Here is a 14594-nt window from a genome sequence, read left to right on the forward strand (position 1 = left end):
TCAAACCCAGGTCTCCCGCATTGCAGGCGGATTCTTTGCCGTCTGAGCCACCAGGGAAGCTCTATTTATTTTTAATTGAAGGATAATTGCTTTACACTCCTGTGTTGGTTTCTGCCAAATATCAATGTCAATCGGCTATGGGTATACATACCTATGTCCTCTCCCTCTTAAACCTCCCTCCCCACCCTTCTAGGTTGTTACAGAACCCTGATTTGAGTTCCCTGAGTCATAGAGCAAATTCCCATTGGCTGTCTAGCTTACATAATGATAATGCATATGTTTCCATATTAACTTTCTCCATACATCCCACTGTCTGCTTTCTTGCCTTCTGCCCATGTCCATAAATCTGTTCTGTATGTCTGTGTTTCTATTGCAGCTCTGCAAATGGGTTCATCAGTATCATCTTTCTATATTCTGTATATATGCATTAATAAATGATATTAGTTGTCCTCTTTCTGACTTACTTCACTCTGTATAATAGGCTCTAGGTTTATCCGCTTCACTAGAACTGACTCAAATGCATTCCTTTTTATGACTGAGTAATATTCCATTGTATATAAGTACCACAGCTTCTTTATCCATTCTCCTGCTACCTTCTGACAATAGATCTTGCATATAGATATTTGAACAGTGTGTTCAGTGTAGTAATTATGTACAAATAATTGCTTAAACAATATAGAAGTTTCGTTGTAACTTAATGTGGAAGTTTAGCTGTAATTCCTTTCTACATGGGAAAATGGTGTCTATTTTACAAATTTTTTTTCTGTCTCTGGAATTTGTAATGTAAAATTGGTAATTCATAGAGGGAGGAAGTTATTCTTCAAACAAGGTTATAGCTTTTAGATATCACATAAATGCAGTACTGTATAAGAAATGTTTAATTTTAGAAATAGCCCATTTTAATGTTAATAGTAAACTATGCTGTAGGATGTTAGTGATCCAAAGAAAATTGATATCATCTAATACGAAATCACAGAATCCATTTTGTTGTTGTTGTTGTTTGGTTTCACACATTTCAAGTTTTACTGGGTCTTTTGAGGTTTACGGGGGAAGAAACAGAGAATTTTCTAATATCAGAAAAGAAACAGTATATAATAAGAAACAATTTAGAGGAGAAATTGTGAAATGGTTATAGCAAAATATTTTCATTTTTCATCACACTAGAATTTTGATGGAAACTTCTCAACACAGAAATTGATTCTACCCCACTGAGGCAAAGCACAGTATTTGTTGCAGACAGAAGTTTCCTTAAAATAAATCTTATGGGTTAATTGTTCTCCAGGCAAGAATACTAGAGTGGGTTGTCATTCCCTTCTCCAGGGGTTCTTCCCAACCCAGGAAACGAGCCAGGGTCACCGGATTCTTTATTGACTTAGTCACCAGAGAAGCCCCCCAAATGTGATGGACTATGTCAATTTTTCAGGGGATGACTAACTAGGCCCAGGATGAAATTCACTCAAATTTTAAAAATATATAATATGTTTTTTGGTCAGAGTATAAAATGTAACCAGAGTATAAAATCTCTTCATGTGCCCACCCTATACAGCAAGTGCTTCTGAATGTTGAACACGTAATTGTTGTCTTTGAAATCCTGTCCCACATAAACTGTTCTAGAAGTGTTGACCATTGAACTCCATGCCAAGCAATGTGACAGTGGACAGTTGTCTAAATTCTCCAGCATACAAATATTTCACAAAACAGGAAAAGGAAAAAAAAAACCAACATGTATTCTTTTTATTGAACAAACTATTAGGGACAGCATTATACAGGATAATTAAAAATACCATGGTCAATGTTGGGATGGTGTGGGCACAGGAGATCCCATTAATAAATTAGCATGCAGTGAGTCAGCTGTGGCTAAACTGATGCCTTTTTGAGAACACAAAAACATCTTTGAGTTGATTCGGAGTTCCTCATTTGGTAGAGAATGCAGATCACAGAAGGAAAGATGAAAGGTAAAGACGGTCTCCTTCATCCTCTCTAGAGCATCTTGAGCTTGTGTGTGAGTGTGATTTGGGCAGTGAAACCATCAAATGTAATGTATTCCTACCCTCCTCAAGGTCAATGTTGCGGAAAGGACATGTTGCTGTTTATTCTGCAAGTGCGTTGGAGGAGATGGCACAAGGGGAGACCCTGGACCAGCAGGGAAAACGGTGATTTTAGTTGCAACAGTGGCCCACTTTACTTGAATATAGTATGTTTTTCAGAAACTGGTTTAGATAGAAATAAGGGCTCCTAGGTAGAGCCTTTGAGGTAACCATTTATCATGCTGCTTATATGTCCAATTAGATAGGCTTCTTCTTGGTTTTCTAAATTGGAGTCTTTTAAAAAACCTTTTTATACAAGCATCAAGAGAAAAGCTGCTGATGGGACCTCCCTGGCAGTCCAGTGGTTATGAGTCCATGTTTCCACTGAGGGAGCATAGTTTTGACCTACATGCCAGGCGGAATAGCCAAAAAGAAAAAAAAGAGAGAGAGACAGAAACTGCCTAGATTGTTGATTATCCAGTGTCCTGGCAGTGATGACAAGATGCAGAAAAACCAACTGGGATCTCTTGTATTGAATAATGAAAGCCTCCTAAATACTAAGGAGTCATTTTAATTTCCATTTTTAATGGCTGCAGAGTCATTTAAATCACATGGGGAATAAGTTGTGTAGTCTGCTGAAAAGCTAGATCAGATCACCCTGTCACAGCAAGAGATGCTAAGATGTTTCATTCAGCTCTACCCAGACCAAAATACTGCCAGAAATATGTAAGTAAAAACAGACCAAGTCTAAAAACAGTAACTAACAACAGATTCATATATTTCCTAACCCAAAGAAGTTAATGTACCCTTATGTGAAAATATGATTTGGGCTTTGAGGGAATGTTCAAATATGCATAAACATACTATGGGTGTGTTTAACAATTTCAGTACTACTTATGTACATGTGTGTTTGATTTTGGGTAATTTATAGATAGCACTGTAACTTCCAAATCACCATGGCTGTCTCTCTGAAGAAAGTTTTTGGACTAATTATTTTCTGAATCCTTTGACTTCATGTACAGAGAATGGTAGAATTTTTTTAAACAGGTATCAGGAAAAATGGAAAGAAATATGTGTGGTCTATTTTACATGTAGCATAAATCCTCAAAAAGAATTTTTAATGAAAAGAGGATAATTCTAGCCCGTCAGGGGCAAATATAGCTGTGTTCATTGAATGTTTGTCTAGGAAAAAAACTCTAGTTCTATAAACCCTAGCTCTAAACCCCAGAGAGAGCTATGGAAAATATGTTTCTCACACACCCACCCTTGAGTTATCTGGATACTTGTCTCAAAATTCCATTTGTTTTTATGTGTGTAAATGCAGCTTAGTTTGTGGAGGGAGAGGACTGTATTTTGCAAACTCATACTATTTTACATAAAGTAAAACTGTGAAGTTGAGGAATTCTTGCTTGATTACCTCTGAGTTTTGGTCTATGGAGGGCTAACGTATTCTTCCTTTCCTTATTCCCAGGGACTTCCAGGTTTTAAAGGCAGTGAAGGCTACTTGGGAGAGGAGGGCACTGCTGTAAGTCAAGGTTTTTTCCAGCTCCATCTATTCCTAAGAACGTATCTACGCTATGAAATCATTTGTGTCAATTCAGAAGGAAGCGAGAAAAGTCAAGTTCTAAGGATTCACTCGCAAAGTCTGAGGTTTTTCCAGGTCACCAGTGTTTTATTAACCTACTGTCCCCTCTTGGACTATCCACCAACACTGTATAATCAACTCAATGAAAAACTTCTCTTTTTCACTCGGAGAGTCAAATCACTGCCCTTTCCCCCTTCCATTCTGCATGAGTAAACCCACTCACCACACTGTTTATCAAGGACCTTGCCCTTTCTTGCATCTATTCATCCATTTGTCTTTCCTTCCTTCTTTCTCTCCTTCCTTCCATCCATTAACTAAGTGTATATTAAGCATCTTACAGTTTATCACATTATTTATCAAAGACCTCATCATAAATGCACTCAGCATTCATTTAACAAATGCATCTTAAGGCATCTCTCCATGTGCCAGGCACAGTGCTTTAGACCACAGAAATAAAAAAGAAAAAAAAAAAAAAAAAGATTGCTCCTATCTCAGGTAAATTCCAGACTAGTGGAAAGACAAATGAGAAGCAGTAGGTCTAGTTGTTATACACGAGGACTCTGCTAGAGGTATATGAGGTGCAATGCGATAGGGTGTGGAAGTGCAAATACCGAACAGCCTCAGGTGACAGCCTGGGAGGAAGGCTGCAGACAGGGGGTAATGCTTGGGTGGCATCTGAGGAAAGATAGAACTTTCTCCAGGCTAAGAGCCCCAGGGAGAATATTCTACTACAGGGAGAAGAGTGTGATCAAGGGTGTGTAACTGAGTCAGAGAATTGTGTGTTTGCAGAATGACATATGGTCAACATGGCCAGTATCCAGGACACGGTGAGAGGAGATTATATTTCAAGATCCAGAGTTCTGGGAGTCTTGAATACTCTGAGAAAGACTTGGAGGTGTCTTCTAGTTGATGGGCATCACTTAATGATGTTTAGTTAGTTCAGTTGCTCAGTCATGTCTGACTCTTTGTGACCCCATGGACTGCAGCACGCCAGGCCTCCCTACCCCTCACCAATTCCCAGAGTTTACTTAAACTCATGGCCATTGAGTTGGTGATGCCATCCAACCATCTCATCCTCTGTCGTCCCCTTTTCCTCCCGCTTTCAATCTTCCCCAGCATCAGGGGCTTTTCAAATGAGTCGGTTCTTCACATCAGGTGGCCAAAGTATCAACATCAGTCCTTCCAATGAATATTCAGGACTGATTTCCTTTAGGATGAACTGGTTGGATCTCCTTGCAGACCAAGGGAGTCTTCTTGAGAGTCTTCTCCAACACCACAGTTCAAAAGCATCAATTCTTTGGCACTCAGCTTTCTTTATAATCCAACTCTCACATCCATACATGACTACTAGAAAAACCATTTCCTTGACTAGACAGACCTTTGTTGGCAGAGTAGCATCTCTACTTTTTAATATGCTATCTAGGTTGGTCATAACTTTTCTTCCAAGGAGCAAGTGTCTTTTAATTTCATGGCTGCAGTCACCATCTGCAGTGATTCTGGAGCCCAAAAGAATAAAGTCTGTCACTGTTTCCACTGTTTCTATGATGTTCAAACATAGGATTAAAAATGGCTAGGGCATGGGTTTAGAAAGCATGCTCAGGCAACATCATGGAGGATGACAAGATAGGGGGCAGGTGTCAAGCAGCAGGTGCAGGACAAAGTTTAGGGCAGTGTGAATAGATATGTTAAGGAGGTTGAATGGACGTACCTTGGTGATCACTTGCAGGGAGAATGGCTGAGGATGACATCCTTGTTTCAGCTCACAAGACTGCACCGGCTGGTGGGATTACCAAGACAAGGATCGCAGGAGTGGATTTGGGTTAAAGATAGAAAGAAAAGGAAGGAATTTGGTCAAGAAATCTGCCCCTTGCTTAGATCATACCTAGAGCATCCTGCTCCGATGTCTCATCAATTCTTCACTGTCTGTTCCCGGAATGTCTTCTGAAATCTTGAGAATGCATTTTAGCTGCCAGCCGTTGTCTGTCTGTTTTATTTAGATCCGACCCCACCCTGGAGAGTATCCAGGTGGGATCCCACACAGAGGGTTGTCATCAGAGTAGCTCTGATTTACTTCCACTCTCAGTTTTTATAAGCATGAATTCTGGGTTATAAACCCATGAGCAGTTGCACTTTTTTTTTTTTATCCAACACAAAGGTTGTCAGATTTCTGAGACAGATTCCAGATGACAATAGGAAAAGCTCATCTGAGTATGTGCTCTTCCTTAGGGAGAAAGAGGAGCCAGTGGACCTGTGGGGGAACAAGGTACTAAAGGATGCTTCGGTGCCAAAGGCCCTAAGGTAAGGATTGCATAAACACTGTGAAGTCTTCCCCACGTTAATTCCTTTTCCTACACTAACCCCCACTGTCCTTTCTATTTTCAGGGAAGCAGGGGACTAAATGGACAGGAGGTATGGAACCAAACATCATTTATCTGCCCATCTGTTGTTACCTAGAAATACTTTTCTTTTTGAGGTGATTAACCAGTAGATTGTACAAATGAAGCTTTGTTGACCTTCCTTTTTATCGCTGATCATTTCATTTTGTTTACTAATGCCTTTTATTGCAGGCAATGTTTATTATTGGTTGACAATCTGTATGACTCAGTAATCTTTAATATGACTCAGGGCCAGCCCAGCAAAGAGCGTGTATATAGAACCCAAAATTAGACTTTTTATTTGGTGTCTGGCTTCTTTCCACGTAAATGCAATGCACTGTATTCTGACCACATCTGTCTTTTCAGGGAGAAGTTGGGGAAAGTGGAATTGATGGGTTAAATGGAGAACAGGTAGAACCTTTTCTTTGTATCATGAAAACCCTCTGAGCTAGTTCTTATTAAGGAAATGAGAATTTGAGTTTATTGTTCTCTGTGTTTTAGGGTGACAGGGGTCTTCCTGGAGCAAAAGGAGAGAAAGGCAATGAAGGAGCCCAGGTAGGCATTCAATAAAGGGACAACGTAGAAACTGCACTGGGAATTCAAGGTGTGACTAACAGTAAGACAGCTACACCGGTGTATCTGTCAGCTAGGATGAAAGTGTTTTAGGATAATCAGAAGACCTCAACTGCACGCAACAAGAAACATTAATTTCTGATGTGTCTGGGAAGTTCAGCTGATCTAGGCAGTGCATGGCTGACCTTGGTTCATGTGTCTCTAGGTTGGCTGGGGGACTTGTTTCACTTATCTCTTATTCTTCTCTGGGAGCAGAGAGCTGCCGGGCCACGTTGACCAAGACCTTTCATGGCCGTGACTGAAGCACAAGGGAGCAAATAGAAATACACAAGTTCTCCCGAGGCCCCTTGGGGCCTAGGCTTGGAACTCTCATGGAGACACTGGTAGATCTTACACATAGACCACGTGTTGACCACGCCCAAACTCGGGGGTAGGGAGTCAAATATGGATAACCTCTCTGAATCTCAGTTGCCTCATCAAAAGAAGGATAAAACCAATACCTGGTGCATACAGTAGTTATAAAAAAGATGGACAAGACAATGAATCTGTCTGGAACATAGAGTTCACCACTGTGGCAAATATTTGTGGCCACTTTTAAATTATTCACATGGTGTCTGAAACTACTGGTTGTTCCTCTTTTCTACAAAATAACTTTAGTAGGAAAACATTTAATAATTCAAATCAGGGAGAAGATAAGCTCCTTGTTTTTATTAATGTCACTTAAAATTCTTGTCCTTCTTCTCCTTTGTGTTGACTTTAGGGAATCCCAGGAGAGAGAGGAATTTCTGGGGACCATGGAGCAAAGGGCTTGCGTGGAGACCCAGTAAGTGCTTGGACCGAGGGGCTGCAAACTAATGTCACGTCAGGGCTCATTTCCACATCAGCGCTTCTGGTGGGAAAGCGGAGCACTACTTTAAAGTACTACCATAGCAGTTCTGAATTGAAATCGTCATGGGCACATCTGTTTAGAGTTTTAAAAGCAAGTCCCTTGTGCCTGATACTCGTCATGTACAAGATAAGTATGGACAGTGAGACAGTCTTGCCACTATTTGCATATGTAATTTTTGAGAAAACATTTTCAGAACTTCCTTGTGCTTCAGAGCTATGAAGGAATTCCACCCCATTCCATTATCTTCCTCAGGGTAACTCAAAATATGGACAGGATGAAAGAAATGGAGCCATCTCTTTTTTCTCTTCTCCAAGAATCTTTCTCCATTGAGAATATTAGCTTCATTTCCTTGAGTCCAAGTCAGCTAAAAGTACATTAGGCAAAATGTAGAACCCAGAAATACCTGCTTTAATGGGGATGCAACCCAGTTGAGTAGGCATAACCTACACCAAAACAAACAGGACATATGACAACCTAGGGGATATGCCAAGTCCGTTGGACATCAGTACTCTAGGACTTTGATCACCCACACATCAGTCTTCAAAACCTTAATGAATTAGGATTTTGTAGGTTTTTTTAAACATTCATTAAAACTTTCGAAATTGAGATTTAATTGTGTATACAATGTGATATCTATATAACACTGCATATGTTTAAGATGTACAACAGGTTAGTTTGATATATTTATATACTAGGATTACCACAGTGTTAGCTAAGTCCTTTAACACGTACATAATTATCACTTTTTTTGTGTGGTAAAAACATTTAAAACCTAGTCTTTTAGCAACTTTGAAGTGTATAATACAGTATCACAGTCTGTAATCACCATGCTATTCATTAGATCTCTTGAATTTCCTGTTAAGCTGTAACATGCATCAGAAAAGCACAGACATTATAAATGCACAGCTTGATGACTATAAATACCCTGTGTACTCACCACTCAGGTAAAGAAACAGAGCATCAGACAAGAGTAGAACAACCCCAAACCACCTCATGTGTACTTCAGTCGCTACCAGCCCCCCTAAGGTAATCACACTGTCTCAGGACCATGAGTTAGTTTTACCCATTATTGAACCTTCCAAAGGAATTATACAAGATACACTCTTCATTCCCCGCTTCTTTTACTCAAGTATATTCTTGTGAGATGAATCAGTGTGGTGAATATCAGTAGTTCATTCAGTCTCACTCAGTTGAGTTAGGTTCAGTTCAGTCACTCAGTCGTGTCCAACTCTTTGCTCCAGGGACTGCAGTCCACCACACTTCCCTGTCCATCACCAACTCCCGGGGCTTGCTCAAACTCATGTCCATCGAGTTGGTGATGCCATCCAGCCATCTCACCCTCTGTCATCCCCTTCTCCTCCTGTCTCCAATCCTTCCCAGCACCAGGGTCTTTTCCAATAAGTCAACTCTTGCCATGAGGTGGCCAAAGTATTGGAGTTTCAGCTTCAGCATCAATCCTACCAATGAACACCCAGGACTGATCTCTTTTAGGATAGACTGGTTGGATCTCCTTGCTGTCCAAGGGACTCTCAAGAGTCTTCTCCAACACCACAGATCAAAAGCATCAATTCTTTGGCGCTCAGCTTTCTTCACAGTCCAACTCTCACATCCATACATGACCACTGGAAAAACCATAGCCTTGACTAGATGGACCTTTGTTGACAAAGTAATCTCTCTGCTTTTTAATATGCTATCTAGGTTGGTCATGACTTTCCTACCAAGGAGTAAGTGTCTTTTAATTTCATGGCTGCAATCACCATCTGCAGTGATTTGGGAGCCCCCAAAAATAAAGTCTGACACTGCTTCCACTGTTTCCCCATCTATTTCCCATGAAGTTATATATATATATATATACATATATATATATATAACTGAATCACTCTGCCGTACACCTGAAACTATCACACTGTTGGAAACCAGCTGGACTTCAATAAAAATAAAACAAACAAATGAAAAAAAAAAACTTTGCCTTCCCCAAGGGCAGGGGATGGGGGGTAAAATCTACCAACCCTCAAATATAAACTTGCCGAGGCCCCAAGAAAGAAGGTCAGAAGCTAAGAGAAAGAGGGTAGTAGCAAGAAGGAAATGCCTCCAGACCCAGGATAGGAGTTTCCCTAAACACAACTCATGTCTCCCTGCCTCCTCGGCCATGTGTTTCATCACAGGCTCTCGCTTGGGCCCACACACTCGCCTCAGGTCTCCATGCTCTCCTGCTAATGTAGAGCTTGGGAGGAAAAGAAGACATTTATAAACCATTTATAATTTAGTGTACTTCTGCTTTCAAATGGATTAACCTTCTCGTCACTTTTTTGGGGGCTGACCAGGTATGTTACAACCATATCACAGTTTTAGGAGAAACGTTCAAAGCCTATTATTTTCTATTTTTTAGGGAGTTCCTGGATTTGACAATAGCATAGAGGGACCCAAGGGCTTGAAAGGAGAACTTGGAAGACAGGTAACTGTGGGGTTTTGGAAGTAACTTTGTAAATACGTGACAATGGTGGGCTCAGGGTTTTAGCGATAGAATATGAAATGTGTATAAACAATTTGGAATCAGAGTGAATATACCTGATACAGAAAATCTATTTTTAGAAGCAGAAAGATTTTTTTTTTATTCTTTCTTATTTGCTACGCTGGAACTTAAGACACATTCTCTCTTCTGAATCTGATGCAAAGATCTAACCTCTTATTTAAAATGTAGGGCTAGCTGATAGAAACCACTAGCAAAAGAACTGGCTTTCCCAGGATCCAGAGGACACATATCCTAAAAAGATATCATATTATACATGGTACCTGATGTTTTTACAAAAAGGAGCAGAGAGAGAATAAGATCTGGTAGATATCTACAGGCCATACTCTAAAGGCAAGTCTCTTGAGATTAGTCTTATGGGATAGCATACATCTAAATCTGATCATGTAAACTTGTTTTCCAGAATTTTAGGAAAACAATTGTCTGGAAAATGTGTGTCACTGGATTCATGGTGAGGAAGTTCTTTGGTGACTCCACCTGTGAGAAAGCCCTTTGGGAAAAGGCCTAGCCTTCATTTCAGGCTCTGTTCCTTAGCGACTCTGTGGCCTCAGCTACTTTCTACAAGCCTCTGTTTTCTCATCTTCAGAATTGGACAAGTAGCCTACTTTGGAAAGGGATGTGGGAATTCAGTGACAGAGTCTGCTACATCATAAACCTCCAGAGAATGTTACCTGCCCTTTTATATTAAGTGGCCAGTGTATGTCTTGTTATAGACTCTATGCCCCCCTTTCCTACCTTGGGAGGACTTGTGTATTGGGAGATCTTATTCAGATTAGGATGCTAGTTAGGCTGTTACACAGGCTAGCCAGACAGAACAGGAAGTCCCAAGAAAGAAATCCACACAAGTGGTAGCCATCCCATCACACGGATGATTCTGCGGCAACATCGAGACAGTTTGGTTGAAATACTCTAACTAACAGCCCAAACACAAGTTAGACGGTGGTGATGAGCAGATGAGGCCACATCACACTGGCAGAGAGGTGCCGTTTGTGACCGGTGGGTCAAGGCCTCATCCCTCAGGAATGGTAAGTCTAACCTGTGAGTCCCCATCCACCCTCCTGGGAGCACAAGAAGCCAGTGTTGAGGAGCGCGCATGTCAGTGCTGCGTCATTATTGTCAAACTGCTGTCTGTTCCTTTGACAGGGAAGAAAAGGCTGGCCAGGCCCCCCTGGAACTCCCGGCTCCAGAAGGAAGACAGTAAGGACCCACATAGACAAAGTGGCCCGCTCTGGGGGAGCCTGAACTGGGGTGATGAAATGGCTGATGGCGGGGCGGTTCCCCGGGACTTACTACCCTGGGGAAACTGACTCAGGGCGGAGCTGGCAAAGGATGCAGGAAGGGCCCTGAAGCTGAGGCCAGATGGTGCCGGCTGCAGGGGAAATGACCAAATCGGAGGAAAGTGCCGGGCAAGGAGAACGAAAGGGTAGCCAACTAGGGGAAGAGTAGTCACAGTCTGGCCTGCTCACTAGGCCAGTTGAGGTTTTAGGTCCAAGACTCCATTCCTCTGCCAAATTCTATGACTGTGCTTAGAAAAATCAGTCCTGATGCGAGTCCTCTGTTCTCCTTTCCATTTTCTCTACTCTCAAAGAAGAGGAATGTGTTCCAAGATATATAAAAATGTTTTCTTGGATGAACTACAATATATGGTTCTTTGAACTCCTCTTCAGAAAACAGAATGCACAATAAATGCAATATATTGAACTAGTTTTTATTTGTGCTAAATTTTTAAGTGTTATAAATATATACTTTATTGTGATATAATTGATAGATAACATTATATTAGTTTCAGATGTACAACATAATGATTCCATGTATGTATGTATTATAAGATGATCACCATTCAGCTAGTAAGTCTAGTTGACATCCATCACCACACATAGTTAGGATTCTTTTTTTCTTGTGATGAAAACTTTTTAAGATCTACTCTGTTGTGTAGATGCTATGTTGTGTCCAATTCTTTTATGATCCCATGGACTGTAGCCCACCAGACTTCTCTGTTCATGAGATTTCCTAGGCAAGAATACTGAAGAAGAAAAAAAAAAATACAAAAGAGGGTTACCATTTCCCTCTCCAGGGGGTCTTCCTAACCCAGGGATTAAACCCGTGTCTCCTGCACTGACAGGCGGATTCTTTGCCGCTGAGCCACCAGGGAAGCCCTTCTACTCTCTTAGCAACTTTTAAACATACAATATAGTATTATTGGGCTTCCCTAGTGGCTCAACAGGAAAGAATCTGCCTGCCAATGCAGGAGACGCAGGTTCAATCCCTGGGTCGGGGAGATCTCCTGGAGAAGGAAATGGCAACCCGCTCCAGTATTCTTGCCTGGGAAATCCCATGGACGGAGGAGCCTGGTGGGCTTCAGTCCTTGGGGTCTCAAAAGAGTCAGACACAGTGGAGCAATTACACAACAAAATACTCTTATTGACTATAGTTACCATGTGAAGTGAAGTGAAGTGAAAGTCGCTCCGTCGTGTCCAACTCTTTGCAACCCCATGGACTAGCCCATGGAATTCTCCAGGCCAGAATACTGGAGTGGGTAGCTTTTCCCTTCTCCAGGGGATCTTCCCAACCCAGAGATTGAACCCAGGTCTCCCACATTGCAGGCAGATTCTTTACCAGCTGAGCGACCAGGGAAGCCCAAGAATACTGGAGTGGGTAGCCTATCCCTTCTCCAGGGAATCTTCCTGACCCAGGAATCGAACTGGGTCTCCTGCATTGCAGACAGGTTCTTTACCAACTGACCTATCGTGCTATACATTAAATCCCATGACTTCTTTATTTTCTAACTGGAAGTTTATGCCTTTTGATTCCCTCCACCCATTTCACACCATCCCCCACTCCTCATCTCTGTTCTCTGTATCTATGAGTTTAGTTGGTTGGTTGATTTGTTTTGTTAAGATTCCACATATAAGTGAGATAACAGGGTATTTGTCTTTTTCTGATTTATTTCACTTCACGTAATGCCTTCAGGACTTCCCTGGTGGCTCAGATAGTAAAGAAGCTGCCTGCAATGCAGGAGACCTGAGTTTGATCCCTGGGTCAGGAAGATCCCCTGGAGAAGGCAATGGCTACCCTCTCCAGTATTCTTGCCTGGAGAATCCCATGGAGAGAGGAGCCTGGTGGGCTACAGTCCATGGGGTTGCAAAGAGTCAGACACGACTGAGCAACTAACACTAGTGCCGTCAAGGCCCATCCATGTTGTCCCAAGTGGCAAGATTTCCTTCTTTTTAATGACTGAATAATATTCCACTGTGTGTATATGTGTACATACACACACATGGTGGGTATATCTTTTTGAGTTCGTGTTTTTTTCCCTCTGGATAAGTATGCAGAAGTGGAATTTCTGGATGATATAGCATTTCTATATTTAAGGATATAAAAATTTAAGGATATATTTAAGGATATAAGCATTTTTATATTTCTATATATATATTTTGAGGACACTCCATACTCCTAAAGAGATTGTATGTAATATATGTCTATAAAAACATATCTGAGAGCAAAACTAGGTCACTTGCTTATGAAACCTTTGGGGGGTCTTTGTTGTTATTTTTTTCAGTAGGTGTTTTTAAAAAGAGTTTCTGTGTTTGACTTCTTGGAAAAGTATTGACATTTTAAAATAAAATCTTCATCCATTAAGAAAATATAATTTAATAAAATATACTTAAATGCCTGCATTGGGTTCTAAACTAGAACCCAATGTCTCTTCTCATTGTGCAACATATTCTTTCCATTCTTTATTTCGTTATCCAGACTTCTCCAACTTCCTTCATCCCTCCCCACCCACTACATGTAGTGATAGATGCTAACTAGATTTATTAGCTGAATGATGGTCTTCTTGCAATATATACATATATGGAATCATTATGTTGTACATCTGAAACTAATATAATTTTAATGTTTTAAATTTGAGGACAAATAAAAACTAGTTTAACACATTACATTATTATGCATTGTATTTTCTGAGCAGAAGCTCATAAAACCAGCTATTATACTACAACAGGAAAATGTTTTTATATGTTGGAACATACTTTTCTTCTTTGTAAGACAGAGAAAAATAAGAACAGGGATTATGTTTAAAACCTGCAGAATTTAATTGTTGGGAAAGCCCTTAAAGTGCATCTAAAGATTTTTTAAAGTACATTGGCTATTTATTTGACTTTCTAAAAGGGTGTCACCAGTTTACATACCCCAGGAAAATATTTTGAACTTAAAGAATATCGTCCAAAAAATCCTGGCATGGGAGATGTATTTTTCTTATTTTATACAGGCTATAATCTCTCTGGAGGATAAGGCAATATCACCATGTATTAGCTAAACCACACAGCTCCTGAGAAATATGGTCCCTTCTTGAGTTATAGATTCAGCAGTGTCATTCAGGAGTAAAATTAGAATTCCACCTAAAGATAGTAAAGTCAGAGGATTTTTTTTTATACTACTCCACTTCTATGCAACTCACCAAAAACAATAAAAGAAATTTAAAGTGAATTAACAAAAATGACCACAACTTCAAGCCACCCATGATGACAGATGTTGGCCAACTCTTTTACTTTTTAGAGGTTTTACTTTATTTTGTTGAAATACAGTTAGTTGTATTAGTTTCTGCTGTATAGCA

The 14594-nt window shown here is 40.5% G+C and overlaps 1 protein-coding gene across 1 annotated transcript in view; it reads left to right on the top strand.

Moving 5' to 3' along the window:
- Positions 1–14594, top strand: part of COL6A6 (collagen type VI alpha 6 chain) — a 147041-nt gene that overhangs the window by 71221 nt on the left and 61226 nt on the right. The window contains exons 12-20 of the mRNA XM_043874966.1: positions 2061–2153; positions 3499–3552; positions 5839–5910; positions 5995–6021; positions 6354–6398; positions 6489–6542; positions 7321–7383; positions 9839–9904; positions 11123–11176. Of these exons, the coding sequence (XP_043730901.1) occupies positions 2061–2153; positions 3499–3552; positions 5839–5910; positions 5995–6021; positions 6354–6398; positions 6489–6542; positions 7321–7383; positions 9839–9904; positions 11123–11176 (528 nt within the window). The remainder of the gene's footprint in view (positions 1–2060; positions 2154–3498; positions 3553–5838; positions 5911–5994; positions 6022–6353; positions 6399–6488; positions 6543–7320; positions 7384–9838; positions 9905–11122; positions 11177–14594) is intronic.

Source organism: Cervus elaphus, chromosome 19 (genome assembly GCF_910594005.1).
Source record: "Cervus elaphus chromosome 19, mCerEla1.1, whole genome shotgun sequence".
NCBI lineage: Eukaryota > Metazoa > Chordata > Mammalia > Artiodactyla > Cervidae > Cervus > Cervus elaphus.